The sequence below is a fragment of the Stegodyphus dumicola genome, chromosome 8 (assembly GCF_044657685.1).
Source record: "Stegodyphus dumicola isolate Sdum_Otavi_A_Nest chromosome 8, ASM4465768v1".
NCBI classification, from domain to species: Eukaryota; Metazoa; Arthropoda; class Arachnida; order Araneae; family Eresidae; genus Stegodyphus; species Stegodyphus dumicola.
This window is the reverse complement of record NC_140775.1, coordinates 4,450,349-4,476,043: the sequence shown is the minus strand read 5'-3', so window position 1 is coordinate 4,476,043 and position 25,695 is coordinate 4,450,349. Positions and strand designations below refer to the sequence as shown.

Below are 25,695 nucleotides of genomic sequence, written 5' to 3'. Positions count from 1 at the left end.
GTATTGGCGTTTTCGAGGTTTTCCCCACGTGTAACGTGCATAAGAGTCAGGTTTGCTTAGAAAGTTCTCCACGAGGCACCCTTACCCTTAGGCAAATAACCGTCGAATGCTTTGCTATAATCAAACAAACCAGACCAAACAATAGATATATAAATAAGCAGCTTAAAAACTGTTATATTTTATGTATACTCATTAAGTAGTATTTCAATATATATAGTGATTAAAAGAAAGGAAAAGTCGGATCGTAACTGATTGTATATAATGTAATCCCTATGAAGGCCCTAACAATTCTTTCTCACTTAAAGTCGTAACCCAAAAAGAGAACAAATTAAACTTCAGATACGTATACAGTACTGAATCTAATACAAAAAATACAAAATATAAAAATAAATTATATACGTACGAAACCTAACTAACTATTTATATTGATATTACGTAAATATACGTATGGTAATGAACATTGTATAATAAACATATTTTATACCTTATTCTATATTTGGTTCCATTTATATATATACCTGTACATAGATATATATAATTTAAGGATTCCGTTTAAGGATTATAGTAGTAGTTAATACTACTACATATAAAACACAAAAGTGCATCAATAATGTATTTTTCAGTATTATTTAACTTCATTCTTAGGAATTTTCTGCAGTCTAGTTTGCGTTATTTTATTCATAAGTCTCAAATAAAAACAATTATTGTTTATATGCCATTAGAAAATTAACCAAAAAGCAGCGACCACAATGTAATTGAGAAACAGTCCTTAGCCGTGAAAAGGTTGAAAGTTATTCGGTTATGACTATTATCTCGCATACTCAGCTACTTCGCATACATGGAACATAGCATTCGAAATAAAACACTCAATATTTACTACAAATTCATTCGTGTAACAAATATCTGTCTTTCTACACCTATGGCTTTAAAAAAAGATGTTATTTATCTTACAGTTTATCATTAAGTATTACATTTTCATTGTACAAAACTGCATTCATTCGAAGAATTCAATTTGTATTTTCCTCTGTATAAAACTGAATGTAGAGAAGTTAGATGTTTAAACAACCCCCGCATTTTCTCAAGATCCCTAGCGAGATTGTCCGCACCTTGTCAGCCCTCATCCTGAAAAAAGGGATTGTAAATTTACGACCTGACCGCAAATGAGGGTATTTCAGCCTTGCTACTCAAGTCACTCCTAATAACGACGCCTACTGTAACCGCCCGGTTACTCAAGGGCGCATACACTCACGTATTGAAGAGTTTTTAACACAACTTTTCACGCCTGAACTTAGGCCCACTGATCCTAAAGAGGTAATGGAATACATTAATAGACTGAAACCCAACAAGGCTCCAGGCATAGATTCTATCTCTAATCGCATGATTAAAAATTGCCTTGTAATGTTTATCGTTTGGATTACGGTCCTTGTTAATTTTATGCTAAGGAGAAGCTACTTCTCCGACCGTTGGAAAATTGCAACGGTCGTCCTCATTCAAAACCGAGCCAAAATCTAAACTTACTCGTCAACTATAGACCAATTAGTCTGCTTTCTTCACTCTCAAAAGTACGTGAGTATGTCTTGCTTAATCGCCTGAATGAATTCTGTCGAGATCAAAACTTAATGATCCCGAAACAATTCGGCTTCCGACCTAAACACTCCACGGTACACCAGTTGCTACGTGTAGTGGAATTCATTCATGAAGGCTTTCGTAAGCGAGAGAATATATCTTGACATAGCTAAAGCCTTTGACAGGGTTTGGCATGACGGACTTGTTTACAAGCTCATGCGACTTGAGTTTCCGGCTCACATCATGAAAATTATTAGCTCGTACTTAGCCAGACGAAGCTTCCGCGTACGAGTCATGGAGGTAGGAAGTAAGATGGAGTGGCCCTAAACAGGTTTCTCCCGTACCCTGCTCTGAAGCACTGGCGATTCCTACGTGGTGACCAAAACATTGGGTCATTTACCATTAAGTTCAATGGGTTTTGACGCGATCGGATGTAAATATTTTGTAATTACGTCGTAAATATACATATAAATGTATATATTTTCTTTTTCTACAACACTTCAGAGTCCTAAGTATATGACAACAACATATTTTTAAACAACATTTCATTCTGAACGGAATTAAATGCTATACTTTTCACAGGACAGTTTTCTCAGAATGGTTTAATTTGAATGAAATATTTTCACAAGTTTTCGTTAATGACATTAGAAAAAAAAAATTTAAGGTAATTCGATTTTATTCGGTTAAGGCACAAAAAATAAGATCAAAGTTTATTGTATTATTAATATTAAAATTATGCATTATTTCTTTTCTATTTATAGAGCTTCTTCCTAAAATACTTTCTTAAATATTACATAATTTCTTGGCTTCTGAGGCATCTTTTAAATCGAAAAATATAAGTCAATTTATAATTAATGCTCTATTCTGTTCATTTTAAATTAGAGAATTATTAGAAATTAGCGAAATACTTTAAATAGTACTTAACTTTCTCTGAACATTTCTGAAAGGGAATAAAATAAGTATTATTTAAAACTTGTAACTGAGTTATTATAAAATGTAAGGGGAATAATTCTTTTAATTATACTTATCAGATTTTTTTTACCCTTAATTTCAACAATACATATTCCAAAACTCTTTATTGCTTTCTTAATTGCGCATCTCATAGCATTTCCTTTACAATACCTTTTAACAGATTGCTTTCCAGTACGAACAATTCTTTGTTAAATAGTTTTATAACGCATTTGTCAGCAGGATTTCAATTTATGTTTACAGTTCAATATTAAGGTTATTATATATTTAGATAACATTTTTAATCATTATAAATTTGATACATTTAATAATTAGATTTTTTCACAGTAACTTTCACAGTTGTTTATAAATAAATAAATTCTTCATTTCAAATACATTTATAAATAATTTAATGAATATTTATGTATTTTGTATATTATGTAAGGCAAATACATGCTTTTTGCAAGCACATGCATAAATACCCATACATATTTCCTATTTTTCATTTCCGGCATGTGCAAATCTTTAATTTCTGTGCATTCACTATATTTTTCGAGTAAAGTAATTTACACTAATTTAGCATGCACCCGAAAGTTTTACATAAAAAATATATATGAATATAATTTGAATGATGGATTGCAGCATTTGATGGTAATTTTATTTTTAATTAACCGAAATAAGTGAAACGTGTAAGCCCAAAGTGATTATTTTTCAGATATATAAAATTAAAACGAGGAGTTTAAAATGAGCAGCAGTAAACCTTTCCTTTAAAAAATTTTAAAAGGTACATGTTACAATAATATATAGATGTGAATAAAATTAATTTTATTTAAAACATTTCGTCGTTTGAAACATAAAATAAAAGTAGCGAATACTCTATCAAGGGTATCGAAAGGCGTAATACAATTTTAAAGGTACCGTAAGGTATTTTTCATTCTTTAAGCATAACATTTTTGTTAAAATCTATATTTTTTTAGTTCACAGCTTAGAATTTTATAAAACAAATTCATCATCAAAATCGCTGTTGTTAGTTAACGAAAAATAACCAAGATGTGATTTTTGCGTAAATGTCACTAAACTATACAAACTGCTATTATCCTTCACACTATGAATGTTTCTTTCATGCGAAAGTGTCTCTTTTTTGATTTGTATGGAACTGTCGTGTGTCGAAATACTATCAGAACACTGTCAAGCGAGCTTCTGAATGTAAACAAAGAACACCCCATCTGGTGACCGAAGCTTCGAAGCAGTGCTTCACTTCTAGTGCCGGTTGGCCACTCCTTCCTTTGTTACCTCCATGGTACGAGTTAACCACGAACTCTCCTCTCCCCGCCCGATCTATGCTGGATGTTCTCAGAGCAGTCTTGTCTCACCTCTGCTCTTCAATATCTATATTAACGACGTGCCTAAGCACCTAGTATCGATCTAGCTTTATATGCAGACGATACGGCCATCCTAACTCAACATACCAACATCACCACGGTAATCTCTACATTACAGAGTTACCTTTCAGCCTTAGAACTCTAGCTCGGACAGTATAAAATCAAAATTAATATCTCTGAATGTGCTGCCACTTTATTCATCCGAGGAAACATCCTTCGTTTAGACAATCTAATTTTCTTCGGTGAACCTATTCCCTGGGTTACTGCTTACAAATACCTTGGTGTTTTACTAGACTTAACTTGGCAACTTCACATTCAAAAAATTATTGCGAATGCGAAAGCTGTCGAAGCCAACCTTTGCTCCTTTTTCGCTAAAAATAGTGACTTGTCACTTGACAACAAGATCTTGCTTTATAAATCTATTTATAAGGCGTATTCTCACTTACGCGAGTCCCATCTGGGGCTCAGCTGCTCTGACTAACCGTAAACACGTCCAAATTTTTCAATCAAAATTTTTACGGCAGATATTAAACGCTCCATGGTTCATAAGGAACGATGACATTCATAACGACCTCAAAATTATGCCCATTAATCGCTTTATACAGCGACTTTCGGAAAGATTTTTCAGAAACATCCATCTTGTTGGAAATCCAGTTATTACGTACCCTGCCGGTAAATGATCCAGCGGTTGCCTTATTATGAACTATGTTTTCTTTTCATATTTGTTCTAGAAATTAACTGGTTATTTCTTTGACATTTTTCGTAGCTACTAAAACGTTCTACAAGGAGTAGGGCCTTCGGCCCAGGCACCCGGGTGTTCCAAAGCACCGCTCTACCAGGAGGCCCACTTTTAGAACCCGCCCAACGGGTTTCCCCCTCCCCAGCCCTTTCTGCCCAACTCTTCGTATTGCTTGTCCTAAGGATTTTATTTTACTGTTGATATCAAGAATCAAGGAAATGTACTGCACCTTTTTATTCTTCTCAAAATTTTTCGAATATTGACTGCTCTCTAAAAATTTAATCCTGGCCCTTTTTAGACAAATTTAATTTAAAGACCATCTATGAGTTTTACCTTTTTGTCATGCGGAAGGCATTATCTGAAAAGCTTTTATTTCTATAATTAGGCTTCAAAATTTTCTCTTAGTAGATGAACCCCTCTTTTGATGTAATTATTTTATCTCTGATGATGTGGAGTTAAAGGCCTAGCCTAGACAAATTCGGGGTTCATAGATTTGGAGTGAATAACGGCGACATTTGATTGAATTATCGAAACACACTTTTATTTACCAGTATTAATCAGATAGCTCCAAAATCACTTTTACAGTCGTCGAACTGTTATAAACACGCTGACACGATCAGCGACACAGTCTTCACACTGGCAGGCAATAACGGTGGAGACAGCTTCACTGCAAAGCGCCCGAGTACAGCTCCCAACTCTGCTTGATTGTTCTCGGAACTCCGCGTACTCTCGAGACTCTCCACGCGATGCACTCGACGATACACAAGAGTATAGCTCTCGACTCAGCACATTCTCGACGATGCACTAATTCCCGATGCACTAAAAGACTCTCTTGCTGCACTGGACGACCAACTCGGCGCTAAACTTCGAGACATTCGCTCAATGACTGACTATCAGCTCGCTAGACGAGGCACACACACACACTCGCCCTCTCGACGGGCACACTCTAACTGACTGCGGACCAGCAGGGTTTATGTAGCTTTCGGCTTGTGTTCAAGAACATTCTAGGCTAAACGGGTAAGAATTCGTTCCAGAAGGTTCTCCATCAGTCCATGGCATATCGCCAATTTGGTCGCCAAATGTCGCAAATGGGTGATATGGCGATAAATATGGCAATTTTGCCTTCTCTTACCATTTTATGGCAACCCTAAAACTGCTTTGCGGAGAAGCCACCTTACTGCGCTTGTACATTTCGTAACACTGCCCCCCCCAAGGACTTCACGTCCCGGGCAGTAAAACCCTTGGTCAGAAGCCAAATTCGATACAATCAAATGGCTTTAAAACATACAGGTAACATAAAGAAAGCAACAAATATTTACACTATATACAAGTTATATACACAAATTAAACACACTAAAATATACCCGGGTCAAATACCTTTCCATTGCAGTCCTCAGATATATTTATGTTTTGCATATCACAGCCTGAAGATTCAGTTCTTTGAAACTTTCCATCCACAAAAAGATCTGAAACAGTTTGTTCACTACTCTGAAGTTTGTTCGTATCACGTGTACAGTTCACCGCGATACTTTTAGCAGTTGGTACATGCTTATTTTCCTTCGTTTCCTGGGAACCAGCTCCAAATTCTGCATCAGAGTCATGAACGGAACCCAATTCTTCACAAACACAAGTATCCAGGTTTAGAATCAGGTCCTTATCTGCAAAATCTCCACTATGAGACGCACACATAATTTGCGAGGTGAGTGAATTTTCTTGTATTACTGGAGCACACTGCTTAAGCTGTACATCAGCTTCTCCCATCTCTGCATCACATGCACTTTCAGATGGTTCAACACTTGCTGACTGCGTTTTCATAACTTCACTATCACTTTCTACGAACTTGACAGTCGCATTTTCACTTTCTTCTATCCCTACTTCAGGCACATGAGAATCAAAATCTTCCTTCTCGTCTTTTATTTCTTCATGTTTTCGTTCTTTTTCTTTAATCCCGTTAGATATTTCATCGATGATTTCTGGATCTTTCTCAGGCAGTTCGTTAGCTATTTCCTTCATTTCTTCATCCTTTGATTCTTCAGATGCCACTTGTCTCATTTCCACATCGTCTTTTATGCCTCCAGTTTCTTCTGTAAGCTCGACTTTCACCTGTTGGAGTTGCTTTCGCACCTTTTCTTGGCCGCCATTTACTTCTCGTCGGGGTTTCTTCTCTTCCAGTCCAGCTTTCATCTCAGCTGTCATCTCTTTATATCCAGCTTTTATCTCATCATATCCGGCTTTTATCTCAGCCAGTCCGGCTTTCATTTCAGCCTTCATCTCTTCATATCCAGCTTTCATCTCAGCCCTCATCGTAACATATCCGGCTTTTATCTCGGCTAAAATGTCCATCGAAGTCTTCATTTCTTCCGCCATGGCTTTCCTCTGTGGGCGAGTCACTGGCATTCACTCACAAATCCCACTTCTGACACCAGTTGTTACGTTATTTTCTTCCTTCTTCTTCTTTACGTTACGGGGTTCGTGCAGATTTGGAGTAAATAACGCCGACACTACTTGATGCAGTATCGAAACACACTTTATTGGTCAGTATTGTCAGGACAGCTCCAAAACACTTTTACAGTCGTCGAACTGTTATAAACACGCTGACACGATCAGCGACACAGCGTCCAGGCTATCACGGTGGAGACAGCTTCACGGCAAAGCACTAGAGTACAGATCCTGACTCTGCTTGGTCGTTCTTGGAACTCCACGTACTCTCGAGACTCTCCACGCTACAACTCGCGATGCACTCAGCGACACTTTACTAGGCACTCTCATTCGCCCTCTCGACGAGGCACACACCAACTGACTGCGGAGCTTCTTTCCAGAAGGTTCTCCATCCGTCCATGGAATGTCGCCAATTTCGTCGCCAAATGGGCGATTTCTCGCCAAATGTGGCAACCCTGCCTTCTTTTGCCATTTAAAACTGCTCTGCGGAGAAGCCATTGTACTGCGCCTGTACATTTCGTAACAATATTTTCGGTTGTAGACATTGTGATGTATAGGTGACGCCAACAAGCAAGATGTATAGAGGGTGCTAACTCTCGGTCTGAGAGGCGCTAAAAGTTTAGTTTCCAAGAGGAAGACCGGCAAAGAGGTCATAGGGAAGGCTCATGGGAGCCATTAATGAAAACGAAATTAATTTGTATTACTTAATGAACATATTTCAGTTATTGTAGTTTTAGTACTAGTTTTGTGTTTGTGCAATAAATATTCAAAATACAAGAAGGTGGTGTTATTTCTCTATGAGGCGGAGGAAGAAGAAAAGGGTGATATTACAGACATATTAATAGAAATACAGGATGTTCTTCTCAGCGTGAAAATTAAATTTTTCTCTGTGGGTTCTTTTCTAGATGTTCCTGCGACACAAGAAAGGGATTTGATCGACGTCGTCAATGAGCTGCAAAACAAACTCGCCGCCAGTGGCCACAGCGTGGATATTTCCTTGCCGCAGATTGCTGTCGTCGGAGGTCAAAGCGCTGGGAAAAGCAGTGTTCTCGAAAGTTTTGTCAGAAAGTAAGTTTTTATTCATCCGTCCTTTGCGTTACACCAAGTAGCAAAGATAACCATCATCTATCTAAACATATAAAGAAAAAAGTCTGTGTGTTTAGTTGTCCTCTAATAACTCGGTCACTACTATAGTTATCGTCGCCAAACTTTCTACAATTCTTTTCTGAGTCCTGTAAAACGTCGATGTCCACTTTTTTCCAAAAAAAAAAGTAGCTAAAATCAGAGATATTAATTAAAAACTCTGAAAACAGTACGATAATTATCGCCCTCATTTTTCCGAGTGGCAACAATCTCGAAAGCTGGAGATGAAAATCTGCTTTATTTCGAAAGTTGTTGCCACTGCTGTATTTCAAATCCTAGAGTTTGTTAATAAAAAATTTCTGAGTTTTGCGATTAAATAAAAATAGCATTGCCAAGCATTAAATACATTATTCCCGATCATATAAAGAAGAATGTCTGCTTGTGTGTTTGTTTGTTTGTTCGCGTTATTGATTTCTGATCAATTTTTTGCCACATTTAATCGACTAAAATTGAATATAGGTGAAATATTGGATGGAACTTGAGCTTTTACGACTATTTGATTAGAAAGACGAAATCATTCAAAACTGCGTGTCATTGTTGCTGATATAATGAGAGAGAATTAGCTTATTTTTCTATCGAAATTTTTTATGTGGGTTCCATATCGCATCAGACTGAAAAATGTATGACTGAATTGTATTCTTTGCATCGTTATTAGAGAAGGATCACAGCGGTATCGTTCTCTCTGTTGTTAAGATGCATTACTCTCAATCTAACTGAACTGGCATCAGGTATTTCCGCCAGTTTGTAATAATTATTACACTGCTCAGAGCTTAAATGTGTAGCTCTGGGTGCTGTGAGACCTGATAGCTGAAATGCAATAAACGTATAAAATTCTGTTATCAGGGCAACATCTTTTTTAGCCGTTAATAATTCTGACATTGACATTAAAATTTGTTACTTTAAAATAGGCACTGCAAGAAGATGGCATGTCGTCGTCACCGCAAAACACTTATCAACTGACTCTCATTTGAGATTGTAGCTCAAAATAGCCTTCAATCGTTATGTTTTAGCGAAGCGAAACAGAAATGAAGTGAGAAGAAAATAGTTAGGGGATTCGATCCTTTTCATTAACCGTGGTTGCCATGCTTACGACGAAAGCCGAGCGGGAACATGACGTTAAAGTGCCTATTATTAAGTAACAGATGGCAGATACGGAACGTATGCCTCATTTCACCCTCAGTTGAATTACATTATCTTATTTTCTCGCAAATTGCCCCCTCCCCCTCCTTAGCATTTTAATGCTAGATTCTGAAAATTTAAAAAATATTTGTTTAATTTGAGAATTCCTCTATTGTACATAATTTTCCCCTCTGAAGGTAAGTTTGTGGGTAAATTATATTCCGTCGATTATTTTTACTCGGTGCATTCAATTTGTATTTGCATTTTTGTATTAGCATTTCATCCATTTCATTTTCGCTTGCATTTGTTATTTGAAGCGCATTTTGTGTAGATTCTTTGTGAAGCTACACGGACGTCGCAGGCGTTCTCACATTTGAGAAACGTTCTAGCTCATTGTAACCTTATCTACGGCCTTTCAAAATCCGAATCTTTTTTCGCTCTTTTTGTTCGTGGAATGTTCTTCTTGAGAACTCCGGTCAAGATTCATTCCTGTGAGGTGCCTCATTCATTTGTTTCGCTCAATATCTGTTCAGGTATTGTTAGTTTCTAGATTTTTCAGCTTTTTTAGTTAATAATCCTTACGTCATAAAAATTTAACAGAGTTAATAAAAAATTAATGTATTTCTCCTGTGACTGTCATCATGCTTTCTTTTGATATAAAATCATTATTCGCCAAAGTTCCAGTCGAAGATGAACTGAAATGTCTGGAAACGAGACCTCGAGAATTTCGTTTCTCCTGTATTGATGAGTTAATTTCTCTTACTCAGCTCTCTAAAACAAAAGCATTTTGTTTTTGAAAATATTTCCTATAACCTAATTGAGATATTAGCCACGGGAAACCCTCTTAGCCCTATCCTTGCTGATATGTACATTACTATGAATCAAAATTATTTGAAATTTCAAACTTCCCTGCGTGACGATATTCCACATTCTATATTCCAATGTGTTACCTATATTGACGCTATTTTTATCCTGTTTGACGGTAATCAAGATGTTTTAAATAAAGTTCTTTCAATAATGAATTCCATTGATTGAGCTATTCAGTTCAATTCTCAACTTGAGACATCCAATTCCCTTCCGTTCCTCGACATTCTTGGTCACACACGACATATCTAACTTCAGCTATTACTTGTGTGGTGCCCAGGGCTCTTGCCAACGACAGGCGCAACTTGCTTACTTGCGACGATGAATTTTGTGGCCTTCCTCTGGTATCAGACGGCGAGATTAGTCACAGCAACATCAACAGTTCTAACTTCAATACCACTGCATACCTTAAACCAGGGTTTCTTAAACTTTTTAGTGTGGGAACCCCATAATGTTTACGAAAATTTTGTGGCACCCCAAATTACGCAAATCCAACACACGCGTGAGTGAAACTATCAGTTTCTTTACTTGTACTGTAATATACTATTACAGTTTTAGGTCATTAACTTTAATTTTGCAAGTAAAATGAATGTTTCTATTATAAAAACATGTGTCGTTTTATCTTTGTCTGTATTATCTTATCTTTATTTATTTTCAGATACGAGTACATTATGTAAAATTATTTAGTAATTGTAAAATTATTATAATAAGTTAAAGAAATATCAAAATTGCTAAAATTTTTGTCGACCCCTTACTGCAGAGTCGCGACCCACAGTTTAAGAAACCTTCATCTGTTTGCCTTCTACCACACTTCAAATGATGTCATTCGACCAAACAAAAATCAACTTCATTTTATTGTTTCGTTCGCGGAGCACTTCAGATTTGCTCCTCCAAATCGGCTCTTGATCAGAAACTAAATTATTTTAAAGTAGTTGGCATTGACAGAGGTTTTACACCTGGCATGATTGACCAAGCGGTTAAAAACTTTCATATCGATACCGTCAAAAAGCATCCTCTCATTTTAGGGTGAATATGAGTATTCTGTTCTTATTCCTTTCTTTCTATTGATTAGCAATAAAATTTGTTATTCAATTTATTATTTATTTATATTTAAATCTATTAGCAATAAAATTTATTAATATTTTATCTTCTGTGAATAAAATTCGCAGTTTCATAATTAAGGACTCAATTCCGGACAAGAACTCTTTTGGTACATACAGGATTCCTTGCCAGTTTGGTTTCATTAAAGTTGGTGAAACTAAGAGAGCTCTAAATTTCGTGTTGAGGAAGACGAGGCATATCTTAAGAATTTTCTGTTGTCCAACACAGTTGGTCAGAAAATCAGATTTTCAATCTTTCCGCTGCCAAAATTATTCAAAAAACATGTTTCACTGGCGAATTAGATTATGTAGAGCAGCGGTTCAAAACCTTTTGACTCTAATGCAGCGGTGCCCAACCTCGTGCTCGCCGATCGTTTTTGTATGTGCTCGTCAGCCCGATTAGGTACTACGAACAAAAAATATTTTAAAAATAACCATTGATTTATATTTCTTAATTGTTAAAATATGGTAAGCATTTATAGTCATAAGAGATATCTTGCAACACGTTATAAAATAATTGATTGCTGACTGATGAACTTGATAGCGAACATGGAATTTTATTGCTTCATTCCGATGTTAGATGGCTCAGCAGGGAAAAAGTACTTCAACGATTTGTAGAACTTCTTTAGCCAATAAAGCAGTTTTTAGAATCCGGAAACGAAAGTTATAAAGAAAGAATTGGACGATAATTAATTGGTTATCCGATCTCACGGATATAACAGCTAAACTGAACAAACTGAACGAAGATCTCCAGGGAAAAGAAAAAAAAACCCTTTTTCAATTTACTGGGACTGTAACTGCTTTTCAGATAAAGTTAAATTTGTGGATAAATCAGATGAAAGAAAAAAATTTCACCCATTTTTAGAATTTATCAAGCCATATTAATAACCACAAGGCAATTGAAACAGAGAAATACTCAATACACTTACACTAAATACAAGGTTGTTTTTACGATTTTGATTATTATTCATCTCAAACCCATTTACCGAAATTAATATTTAAGATGTATCACATAAGAATGGAAATATGTTTAACAAAAATTGTTGATGTTTTCGAAATGTGCTTGCCATAGGCCAAAGGTTGGGCACCACTGCTCTAGTGCATAGCATCTAAACAAAAACTTTAGTGCCACCGCTAAATTTTACAATGATTATTTTTCAAATTCTAAATAGAAATATTTAGAAAACTATATATATTTTACCATTTACACAATTTATTGGCTATTTGTGTTAAATATGCACACATAAAAATGCTAGATTATAAACTGGTTACCATTTTAATTATCAAAATTGAAGTTATAACACTTAAAGTTATAACACTTAAATTAAATTGAAGTTATAACACTTAAATTTTAAAATTTAGTGTGAAATTTGGGTCTGTTTACGATAGATCAATTTCTTTATGGTTATTTAAATTATCAATATCTATAGTTAAATTATCAATTTTTCTTCTATCTATTTTCTATTTATTCAATCAATTCAATAGTTAATTTATCAATTTCTTTATGGTCTTATTTTACTTAGCTTTAACCGTAAATTAGGATTCACTTTTAATTTTTTTTTTTTTTATATATATATATATTTATTTTTCAAATATAACACAGAACAAAATCCTTGCCCATACAAATACGTTGTGCAAAAAGGGAATAAAAATTGAATAGCTTTGTTTGAGATGACTTCAAATTCTTTTCTCTGTTCAGTCAAAAGTTAACCAGTATGCTATTTTTGAAATCTTCAGCTCGAGTTTGATCACAGGAAATTTCTACCAACTGTTCTTTTTCTTCACAAGATATTTGACTTATATATAATTCTTCACAAGATATTTGAAACATATACGTAGTGATGTTTAAAAATACTTTGTTTCTTTGCATACCACCTATTTTTCCCTTGTGTACCACCGGTGGAGAACCGCTGGTATAGAGGCTTTCACAGTCATAAAAATTTTTCAGTTCAAGTTAACGATGCCAATTCTATTCTGTCTTTACCCTCGGCTTTAAGTATATTATCTTATAGTTGTTTTGACAGATGGCGCCAATAGCTAAACTTCTTTCCCCTCATTCATATCGCCTGAACACTGGCTTCTCTTTCGTCATTTGCACTGTTTCAGCTGAAGAGGAGGGTCCTATATTTCAACATTCGAAACTAGTCTTGTTAATTTATGAATATTACGTTGATTTTTGCTGCTTTAACTCCTCCGATAGTCGTTATTTAGCGTGCTACTTTAACTCAAAACTCGACCTGTTTAATTATCACCGATTTCTCAGCGATAAATAAGAGTCTTCTTTTTACTTTTTTAGTGAACAATTTTCTTCTGATTTTCAAACATGAGTCTGATAACAAAAATCAGATTACAAGTTTTTTTTTTTAAATAAATATTTGAAATGTTCTATTCCTTCTAACGTTTAACGTCTGAGAGAATTAAGTTTTCTCAAACTGAATTTTCATCTCTTTTCTTTTAGGGAATTTTTACCACGAGGAGCAAACCTAGTGACTAGAAGACCAACAATTGTGCAGCTGATACCCAGTCAAGGAGAAGGTGGGATTTTTGAGAGTTTAACCATTTTTAAATACGCAAATGATCCCTTGCTTTGTGGAAGTAACAGTGATACATAACTTCGAGGTACACGATTATAATTATTAAAACGTTGTCAAAATGGTTTAATGAATATATTTTGTGACAAATGCAAATATTATAATGGTCTTTCTGTTATCACCTACAACAATTATCTCATACTGGCTGTCGACATGTCTCCCTTGAAGCATGTTCATACGGTTTTAGAATAAATTTTCCGTAAATTCATTATCATTATTACGATGAGAATTTGAAGAAAGGTTTAAGATTTTAATATTTTGGAGTCCAGTTTTACATTTATTCAAGTGAGATTAACTTGAGTAAACGCGCCAGAAAATCTACAGAAGACGCTAAATAATTTACGCTGTGATATAAATGTTATTCAAAGATCTGAAGGTATAGATTTAATTACCCTTTTTTTTTCGTATTTGTCAAAAGATAAAAATCCTCAGTTATGAATTTTTGCAATAAAAAGTATCGCCCTTTAATTATCTCCCTTAGTCCCTTAATTCCTCAATTTTACATCTCTATCTGTTCTAAGAATAGTAATCATTATTTCTGGACTGCGTCATTTCTTGGTCAATCCTTATGTGTTCTGCATAACGCTGAGGACCTAGCTAATTCACAACTTAAACCGAAACTTTCTCTTAATGAGATACCATACCGGAATTGACTGCGCACTTTTGCTTCTACCTCTGTTCTCGCTAAGAAGCTGCCTCGCTGCTCTCTTCCTATTGCAACAATATCAGAAATGTAAATCCTTTTGAACAGTCACGGTTAGAGTGCCAAGTGAGTTGTGGCTATCAACTGAAAGTTTTCTGCAAGCGCTGAGACGTTTCATTGCTAGACGTCTGCACTAATCTCAAAAGAGTTAATTCGGCTCCTTTAATTTCTTACGCTGCAATTGTTCCAAAAGTTCTTTCATTAGGACTTAGTCTGACATTTTTAACAAAACTGAAGATCCAAGATATTATCTTTAGAATGGTATTGAACGAAGAAATCTTATCAAAATTAACTTCAGTCATAGCATTCGAATTAACTGCAGAAATTATTGTCTTCTTTCTTTCAGCATCTATTCCGACAATGGAACGAATTTCAAAGGAAGTGATAGATTATTCAAAAGCTTAAATTGGGATAAAATCTTAGAACAAGCTAGTATCCACAGGATCACATGGAAATTTCTTCCTCCATCAGCTCCCTGGTGGGAAGGATGGTGGGAGCGATTAATAGGAGTCCTGAAAAGAATCCTTCGCAAAGTAGTTTTAGGACGATCATCTCTGAATCATGAAGAAATGATAACAATTTTGTGTGACTGTGAAGCAATAATGAATAATCGTCCATTGACGTATGTCTCGGAAGATGTTGAAGATTTGTCTCCGATCACACCTTCCATGTTTCTCCATGAGATTCGACAAATTGGAGTTCCTGATCTGGATAATATAGATGCGAAATCTTTAAACAAAAGGCTTATTTATCGACAAAAACTTTTACAAGATCTACGTAAAAGATTTCGAATCGAATATCTCGGACAGTTACGGCAAAATTATGAACATGTATAAGCTTCACAACCTCTGAAAATAGGAGATCTTGTTTTAGTGTCTGATGAAAATAAGAAGCGAACAGACTGGTTATTGGCGAAAGTAACCGAGATTTTCAAATCTCGGGATGGACATGTGCGTTTAGTTAAGGTCAAGATTAAGCTTGGAGAAGTTTTGCGACCAAGCAAGCGTTTATATCCTTTGGAGATAATATCATCAGATGAATAGTCTAGATTTAGAAATGTGGCAAGCAGCTCTTCTGATGAAACAGAGACTTACTGCGATACTGATATTCGTAATGACTTGCCTCAAGATCTTAAGAGCGAAAAGATTCCATCAATGACTACAAGAAGTGGTCGAATGGTAAAGCCTGTTCAAAGGTTACAGTTTTAAATTTGATTTTTCAGCAAATTTAAAGGTGGAGTATGTATAATTCTAGTAATTTCTTATAAAATAAAAGGTAAAAAGGCTGAACTTTTACTCGATCTTCTTTCTTCTCCAAAGGCATATCCGGGAGTATTTTTCTTAATTACACGATACACTACTCACAGAAAGAGAGAGGCTTCTAAGATAATAAGATATTTAATTTACAATAACATCACTAAACTAAAATATATATGTAACACAAAGATAAGGATTACATGTTTCACTCAAACGTCCATCACGAGTTCTTAAAAGTTCAACTAAAAAGTTCTGATTTATTTTTTTGCTGCGCGCATGCGCAAATCACGTGGTTGTCGGTGAGAGTTTCAACATTGTGGCCGCAAATGTCAGTTGAAATAAAGATGAATATTTGTTCTGTCTCGACTGCTAAGTTTGCTGTTCATTACAGATTCAATATTCTAAGTTCTCTGCTATCAAAGCATCTATTTGGGGGGGGGGCATCATTACATCTAACTGGTTATTACGCACACAACACACACACACACACACACACACATATATATATATACAGATGGAGGACAAAACAATACGAACACCTGTGAAATAATGGAAAATCTTTATTAATAGGGGGTTGGACCACCCTTTGACTGAAGTACAGATTGAATGCGACGTGGGATAGATGCATAAAGGTCATGGACAATATTTAAAGGAATATTAAGACATTTCTCCTGCAGAGCGGTCTCTAATTCAGAAAGTCCGGTTGGAGGTGGAAATCGGGAACTATGTTTGGACTCCAAATATGTCCATAAATGTTAAATAATAGTCAAGTCCGGAGAATAAGGGGGGCCAAGCGAGATATTCAATTGCATCGTTATGCTCTTCGAACCATTCTTAAATACACCTAGCAGTGTGGATAGGGGCGTTGTCGTCTTGGAAAAAGCGGTCATTTCCCAGGGAATACAGTCTGGACAAAAGGATGGACATGATCCCATAGAATGCTTAGATAGTGATTGGATGTGATCCTCCCATGCAGAATAACAAATGGCCCAAGACCGCGCCAAGATATCGCACCTCATACCATAATGGCGCCACCCCCATGCTTCACAGTCGGCAAGAGGCAGTCAGGATGAAATGCTTCTTTGGGCATTTTCCATAAACGCGTCCGGTCGTTTGAAATAGGGTGAATGACAATTCATCTGACCATATTACCTGCTGCCACTGCTGTGGGGGCCAGTCTTTGTGATCTCTGCACCATTGGCGTCGTTTGAAAGCATTAGTTGCTGTCACCAAGGGTTTACGAATTGCCACTCTGCCATAAATGTTCGCAGCATGAAGTTCCCTTTTGACGGTTTTTGTGAAACGGGGTCCTGGAGGTGACTGTTCATTTCAGATGTTATCTCGGATAACGATTGCTTGTGCTTTCGGGCTACTATGCACTTCAAGACCCGTCTATTCCTATCAGCCAGCTTTGACTTTCGGCTACTGTTGTGCTTTGAAGACGTCGTCTTACCCTCTTTCGTGTAGGCTGTCATAACGGCTGATACCATACTCCTTGCACACCCCACAAGGTTTGCTGTTTCCGTAACCGATGCTTCAGTTAAACGCGCTTCAACTATCATTCCATTTGGAACTCTGACAGGTCTGACGTTTCAACTTCTCACAGACAGTTCGATCGAAGCATGCAACGCAGGTGACTGCTGTTGAGAGACTGATACCTTCGTCTTCACCCTCACTAGGTGGCTGACTTCTGTTGCAGGTGGCGCGGCTGTATGCAGATGTGAAATACGTCATACGTTTTCACAGGTGTTCGCGTAATTTTGTCCTCCATCTGTATATGTGAAATATAAAAAATAGAACGGCTTTGCTCTTTGCGAACCAGCAACCTTTAATTAACTTTCTGCAATTCAGGATCTTTCCCCTAGACCAGTACATTGCAGAACATTCCCGCCTATTACATAACCGCTACTATAAATAACGAATGCGCGCCATTTTGCGGACAGAAGCTTTTCTCTTCCTCGGCTGTTAGGATGTATGCTACTGCGTTTCTCATCTGCCTTTCTTTTGTTAGAATTAGTTATGACGCAGAAAGTTTAAATTCAATCTTACTTAGTTTAAATCACTATTGAATATGTAATTTGGAGAATTTCATATGAAGTAAAGCATGATCTAGGGTGAAAATTGAATTAAAGCTGTGGAATAAAGATGTGCACTTAAAAGGTAAATCATCTTGTCTCGTCATTTGGATTCCGCCTCTAGGCATTGCTTTTTCAGAGGTTCCACTCTGCAAAAGCAATGCCTGAACTTTGATGAACTTTCATCCTTTATTCTCAAGTTTTGTCCCAGCTGGAAAACTTTCGTAATTCATTTATTTTAAGATAAAAAGTAAATTATTTAATGGTTTATTCAACACATTACAATCATTTAAAATAAAAATTATCCTGAAAAATTTCATATTTAACTGTCAATGCGTTTGAATTACTAAATGTAATCATCAGAGATTTCTTGCAGACGCCAGTCTCAAAATTTAATTAAAAAGTTCTGTTTTGTTAAAATAAATAAATCAAAAATTTTCCGCTTTTTTTCCGGGGGGGGGGGTATTTGGCTCGTCAACTGCTTTTAAATCGTGCATTCAGCCTGCATGCAATTTTTATTTGAAACCTCTCACGCACAGAGGATATCCCAATATTAAATAAGGCTCAGCAGCAACCTTATGTTTGACATATATTTTAACTAATAACTGTATCGATTTCGAGGGCAACGCATGCAGAAACATCATCATCAGGAGGGGGGGGGGAAAGGCTGCTGTAGATAATAACAGAAATATTATTACGCCTTAATTTTATGTTTTACTTTGGCATGTCTCTCTTCCCTCTAAAGTATCCATAAGTTTCAGATCAATTTTATGTTCCATTATGAGAGGGGGAAAAAAGATTTTTAGACATAACGTTTTTTTAATCGATATTTCTTTTCTGTTACAGAATATGCAGTATTTTTGCATAAACCCGAGGAAAGGTTCACAGACTTCAAATTGGTTAAGAAGGAAATATTGGAAGAGACAAACAGAGACCCAGGGCCTAAGGGATTCTCAACCAATCCGATCAGCCTCAAGATTTTCTCCCCAAATGGTAAGTACACAGTATTAAATAGACGGCCTACAGCACTATACGGACTTTTATTGGAAAAGTAGCATATGAGTGCTAAATTTTGAGCAATGTTCTATTACATACTCTAAAATACTCATTCCCGAGCTTACTATGTACATGGATACCTTCTTATAGCAGAAACCCAACCTTGAACCCCCAAATTAAACGGTATTTCTCCCGCCTTCTTGGCGTGTCTTCGTTGTGTGGTGGTCTGCACGCTGAGCGCCTATTCCAGAGGTCCGCGGTGCGCTTCCCGACGTAGGCGTTGCTAATTTTTCGTCTATCCGGCTTTCAGAAATTCCTAATGTCTGTACAGTGGCGCCTGAACTAAAAGAGTAACGCGTTACTAAAAGCTCATTCTGGCAGGGAATAGTAGATGGGAAACGAGAATAGACATTTAAAGCATGTTTAAACTTATACTAACTGTTAGAAACTTAAAGTAACCTCTGTAGTTGCATCCCACAAAAATTACGAATTTAACTTTGATGTCTTGTATGGTAAATGGTGAACTGAAAATGTCAATTAAACATTTTAATATTTAAAATAGTATTTATTGAAATTATACCTTTTGTTTTAAAATACAAAAGCGCATTATTATTTTGTTCTCCAGTGAGGTGGGTGAACGTGATGGGGATGATGTGAGATTATTTATGTTCGTCTCTACATTTGTGAATAACATTCGCGTACCTTCACAAACACTCATTTTCAGTCGGTTTCTTTTTTTTTTTTTTTTTTTTTTTTTCCGTTAAGAAGTTCATAACTGAACTAAATCTACGTTCTAATAGATAGGAAGTTACGAGAAAGCAATCAACAACTTCGATACAGTGACCCATAATGTAGGACGTAAAATTTGTATGTTTATAGAGTCTCACTTTCTTTGGTACCATAAACTAGGGAGCTCTAGAGAGACTACAGAGGAATAATTCTCTTGTCTTAAAGTCTAGACAAAGTCTGACTAAGGGTGTAAATAGCCCTTTTATTTTAATGCAAAGAAATGACAATGATCCAACGTGGGTTCACACAGAACAACACTTCTGGCTTAACTTAAATACGTAATGTTGAACTAATTCAAATATACTAGATTATCCCAACGGCTCACAGGATAATTTAAATGCGCAAGAAAGGCTCTGGTTTGTAGAAATCCGGCAAGACAAGCAGAATGGCTAAAAGCACTCTGCGCCACAGAATCAAATCGCTAATAGACACGGTACAACGTGGCGCGGTATAGGCAAAACATGCTCTAAAAATAACTTGCCTAAACTTCGCTTAAATAGCACTTCTTTTTGCCTTAATCTGAATAAACTCTCGCTATCTCATTTAGATTCTGGCATGAAAAGCGGGGGTGAAAAGAGAGTGATGGAAAAGTACTAAAAATTAACTATTAGTAATAAATAAATATGTATAAAATCATATGTTTTTGCTGTGGTATTTTTGTGATTGTGGTATCCTTGTTCAGATATTGTGTTCCTTGTTCAAAATTTGCAGTATTGTTCAAACGTTGGTTCCAACTCCTCATTTATGAATAATTCAACATTTGTATGGATTTGTATGAGTTTGTAGATTTACTTGCAAAAGGCCCAAACATCCAATCGGGAATAACCAACTGAAAAATTTCTTGAGAATAAGCAAACAAACCTTCGTCTCGTTTTTGCAATTTTGAAAGATTTAGAAGCTGAGAGCATTCTCCTCTCCCCAGATTTTGGTACTACAGAAAAACTTCTGCAATAAACGCAGATATTATACTTTTACTTTTGAGTTGACAGAAGCCACCTCTTTCTGACAAGCTTCTGTTTTACAGATAAATAGCCAGAAACTGGCCTACCAATCTATTAAGACAATAATTAAAAGGACACTAATGATTTGCTTCTCTCGGGACGTCGCCGCTAGAAGTGGTCAAAAGCCCTGGTTCAATTATATTCACGATACTCCTGAGTGGCCTCGTGATAAATCGATGGCACTGTTGCCTGGCCACGATTGTCTCCGAAAACACCTTCATAAAATTAAATTGGATCCGGAACCTACTTGTCCCTTGAGCGACTCTGGAGAGGATTTTGACATTTTATTCCTCCTATCCTGTTTTACCTTCTGTGTCCCTATGGGATAGATATTAGATTGCCAGACATAAGTTGACGGATGAACCGATTTCTTTCCATCTTTAAGTTAATTTCTTTCTATGTTCATTTATTTTGTTTTAATGATATCTTCTGTCATGTGTCTGTTCTGTTTATCTCTGCCTTTGATGATATCTTCTGCCATTGAAAAAAAAAAAAAAAAAAACTTTTGAGTAAATTTAATTTATCAACTTATAGCTTTTTAATTGCTTTCGCCGAGTCTAGCAAATAATCTAGTCATATAAGCTAAGTCACTTTTGTGACTTGATTAAACTGAGCCACAAATCATTGTCTTTAATTTCCAGGAATTCCAACAATGAGTTCCAGCACTTTTAGATAACCAACGAACTTTCGTATTAAGTAGCAAAACATTATAATCTTTATCATTTTCCAAACAAAGCTGAGCAAATGATCTCTCTTTTAAGGTACTACTTTCGTTTTTATTAGTTTGTAAGAATTTATTTATTTTTATGTAACCAGTTATTTTATGTTAAATCATTCTCCTTTCCCGTTGTCCTGCAAGAATGCTCATTTTTAGTTCGCGCGTTTTCAAATGAAATAGAAAGATGTAATACTTAAACGAAGGTTTTTAACTTGCTTAATCAGAGCGTGTTCCCTGTGCTGAAGGCCACGTTGCTATTTTAATTTCTGCGATAGAGTTTCTGTCTTCGGCGTTACGTTATTCTTGCCAGTAGTGCTTGTCTGCTGATATAGGTTTGAGACATCTTGCGCGTTAATTAATTCTGCGTAACCTTTGGCTTACGACTTAACTTAGTTTTAACTTGAATTCATTATTTTTGAGTTGCGCCATAAATGCTGGCTTGTTTTGTAAACACAAGAGGTGTCTTCCAGCAGATTACTGGAGTTGTTAATAAAAGGGGTCTTTTACGCCCTTTTTAAGTTCTGTTTCATCTTAGACACAACGATAAGTCGCTGACACATGTATTCAAAGATTTGTCACACTAAGAACTGCCATTAACTTGGTTGCAATCCTACAAATTGCTGTATAATCTAATGAGCCATGCAAACGTTCGCTAAAATTTTCACGGCTAAATGTAGTCAAGGATTGGTGCAACGTACCGATAATACATTTCATACAGTTGAACGTAGACAGTCAGTGTGTTCAGGTGGTATTTGCTGTATTTTATTTTATTTCGCCAGGGTAGTGGTTGCGATTTATAGAAATTAGACGAGTGTAAAAGAATACAGGATTCAGAAGTAGGCGATATTTGCATGGCTGATGTCATACTTAATGGACAGTCAACATTTATTTTGTCATCCGTATATATTCATCCAAATGTTAATTCAGGAGATTTGAAGCTATTCTTGTTTAGTGCATCGATGATATATTCTGACACAACTTTACAGATCGATAAAGAGTTTACTGTATATACAAATGTCCCTACTGTTGCCATTGGAGATTTCAATGTAGACGTCAAACGAGATGCAATGGCATTTGATTTTAAGAAATATGCAAATTATTTTAATCTCAATAGGGTGCCAAGCAACTATCCAAGTACACTCGGCAATTCACGTAGAGATTCAACTTTGACTAGGAATATAACTACAGACATATTAAATTATGTATATTTTATTTGTCATATCATCGACCCATTTTAGGGTCATTTTGAATGAAAAATGTAATACATATAAAATGAAATAAAATATACGTGTGCGCAATTTTTTTTGTTCTATAACATCTTTAATTTCCATCAGTAATGCAGTCTACCGCCCATTTTTTTTTTTCTTGAGTAAATTAGCAGTAAATATTTTTGCTACGTTGCTGTTCTGTTAGTTAACTGCACTTTTCTTGTTTTTCAGTATTGAAGCTGACGTTAGTTGACCTTCCTGGTGTAATCAAAGTGACAGTGCAAGGGCAATCGGACGACAGTGTCCAGGTGGTCCGAGATATGGTACTGCAGTACATCCAGAAACCGAAGTGTATCATATTAGCTGTGATCCCTGCTAACCAAGATATCGCCAATTCAGATGCCCTGGATGTTGCCAAAGTTGCAGACCCTGAGCGTAAGCCCTCATACATATTACAGTCGTCTCTTTAACATTGGCTTTAGGTTACAAAATTGAAATGAATATTAATCATCACGCAATCTCTTTTTAGGAGAGAGAACCATCGGAGTACTTACAAAGCTGGATTTAATGGACAAAGGGACAGACGCGAGAGCTATCCTGGAAAATAAAATGGTATACTTAAAAAGAGGTAAGTTAGATTTAAATTATTAATATCATCATCTTTTCAGGAAAATATGAATAACTCAATGTGTCATTCACTGCACTGACTCCGGTATCGCTTGCGATAATTTTCCTCTAGAGGCGAAACCCCCTGAATCCACATCTCAGTGAGCGTAATAAACGATGTTGCGGAAATAAAGTTAGTTGAAGTAAAGAATCTGCCCAAGAATTTGCCCACTCCTAGCAAATATTTTTAACCACGGGACAAAAAGGTCTTTTTTAGTGCAACATGAGGATAAGGCCGTCGCAGGATTCGGTGGTGCTTGTGTGAGGATCTCGTTTGGTTGGACCTTGGCTCTCGTGTGCCTCTTTTGTTTCCAGGAAGCGATTGAAGCGAAACAATCTTCCTGATAGAAATTTAAGCAAAATTTACAAGAAAAAATTGCCTTTTACGAATTTAATTAATTAATTAATTTATTTATTTACTTTAAATAAACTCTGGATGAGAGAACACATGCGGCCTTTTTATCATAACAACAATATTCATATTTCACAGTTTAATTTTAAAATTAAAGCTGTTAGAAAATATAGAAATATATTCTTCGGTAGATGCAGATGAATCATAACATATCTAGCTTTCTCAGCTTAGGTTGACCGTCAGTATAATCATGCCTATATATTTGCATATGCACTTTAAGAACTTATATGCATTCGTGCTGTTGATTTCGGAAACCTGCGTACGAAATCGGAGAGGAAAGAGGTGACGCTGTCGTTGCACAAGATTTCGTAACGGAATGGATTAAGCCAACTAGACAAGCCCGCACTCGCTTTACAGGTTGACTTTTGCTCTCCCCTACGTCAGGCCCTCCTAGTTACTGAATATGACTCACAATAACAATAAAAAATTTTACTTCAAATACAGACAAAATTGATCCTATAATATCTTAAGAATCCTAAAAAGAATATTTCAAATATGAATAAGCGGCAGATAATAAAAATATCATTTAAGCATACCATTTAATCTTAAAAAATGCTGATGGAGAAGCATTAAATTGACCCCCTTCAAACATTACAAAAACAGTGTTCTCTTTTTTCTTATTTTATTCCAAAAAAAAAAAAAAAAAAAAAAAAAAAGGAAAAACGAAAAGAAGAAATACTTAACTCGATCTGGAATTTTGCTAAAACCCATCAAATAATCGGTGATAAATACACCGCATTCATAAAAGTCCTTACCCAACATTTATGCAATATTAAAAATAGTGTATTGTTTCGCAAGAAACGCATAAAGTTTAACGTTAGTATGTTTACTTTTAAAGTACGAATAGCAAAAGAAGATATTTCAGTACCATTTTTAATGTTATTCTAATTTTAACGCATCTATTATATTCTACTTTACAATTGTTTTTCTGGGGGTGGTTGTAAATCACCCTCCGTTTTACCTATTTGTTCTATACAATATATATATATATGAAATGTAATTTCTCATACATTATTTGTTTCGTGCAGCCGGGGCAACAGGAATGAGACAAATTTTGGAATATAAAGTGCTAGGTTTATTTTAGCATCCATCTCACAAGCGTTCTTTTCGTACCTTGAGCAGAAGCCCTATTTATACATATGTGTGCTTCACGAGGCTCATCCAATCAGCGATATTAATTGAAATCACGAGGTGACACTATCTTCTCATCAGAAGTGTTCTTCAGTACTTTATGTAATATGACAGATTTATGAGTTTGGCGATTTGGCGGGCGCCAACAGGTTAATATATTTTATACTAAAGAAAGGATTTCGTCAAAATTTAGGAACAGGGATGCAATTTAGGTAGAGAATCGCCAACACATTATTAAGCAATATTAATAGAATTTAATTTAATCAATTGATTTAAAAATATCATTACATATTATCCCCCCCCCCATCTGAAAAGGTTTGCAGTCGCGGCCGTCGACCCAAGACAGTCCAGATAGTGAAAGCAGACATTTTAGTTATTAGGAAATTAAGTGAGTAGGAAAACTGATTGGATTTACCTCAAGGCACACAAAATGTTTACATAAAATCTGACATAAAATATTTAAATATAATTAATACAGTATATAAAATACAATAAATGATTAATGAAATTATAATATAGTAATAACTAAGTGCAGAACAAATAAAGCACTAATAACATATTGCTGGTTAGCTACGCGGCAATAGGAAATAGTAATATAACTGAATTTGTAAGTTTATATCTTAGGGCATGCCATTCACAGTTTGTGTATGAGTCCGTACAATCATTAGAGTTGTCATTCAGGCTCATCTTCAGTCTTTTACTGGTCTTTGGAGATCTCCGGATCATTTAATTAGCGCTAGAATTATGGATTAGCATTGGCACTGAAAACATTTGAGTTTTTATGTCACGATACTAGAGCTCTTATACTCTTGTTGAAAATACACATTTTACTAGGTTTTTAACATATTT

At 35.8% G+C, this 25,695-nt stretch overlaps 1 protein-coding gene across 5 annotated transcripts in view; it reads left to right on the top strand.

Moving 5' to 3' along the window:
- The window catches only part of LOC118202133 (dynamin-1-like), a 204,191-nt gene that overhangs the window by 18,292 nt on the left and 160,204 nt on the right, over positions 1 to 25,695 (top strand). For all 5 annotated transcript variants that reach the window (XM_085821519.1, XM_085821520.1, XM_085821521.1 and 2 more), the window contains exons 2-6: positions 7,980 to 8,142; positions 13,759 to 13,835; positions 18,772 to 18,918; positions 22,869 to 23,072; positions 23,167 to 23,265. In XM_085821519.1, the coding sequence (XP_085677645.1) occupies positions 7,980 to 8,142; positions 13,759 to 13,835; positions 18,772 to 18,918; positions 22,869 to 23,072; positions 23,167 to 23,265 (690 nt within the window). The remainder of the gene's footprint in view (positions 1 to 7,979; positions 8,143 to 13,758; positions 13,836 to 18,771; positions 18,919 to 22,868; positions 23,073 to 23,166; positions 23,266 to 25,695) is intronic.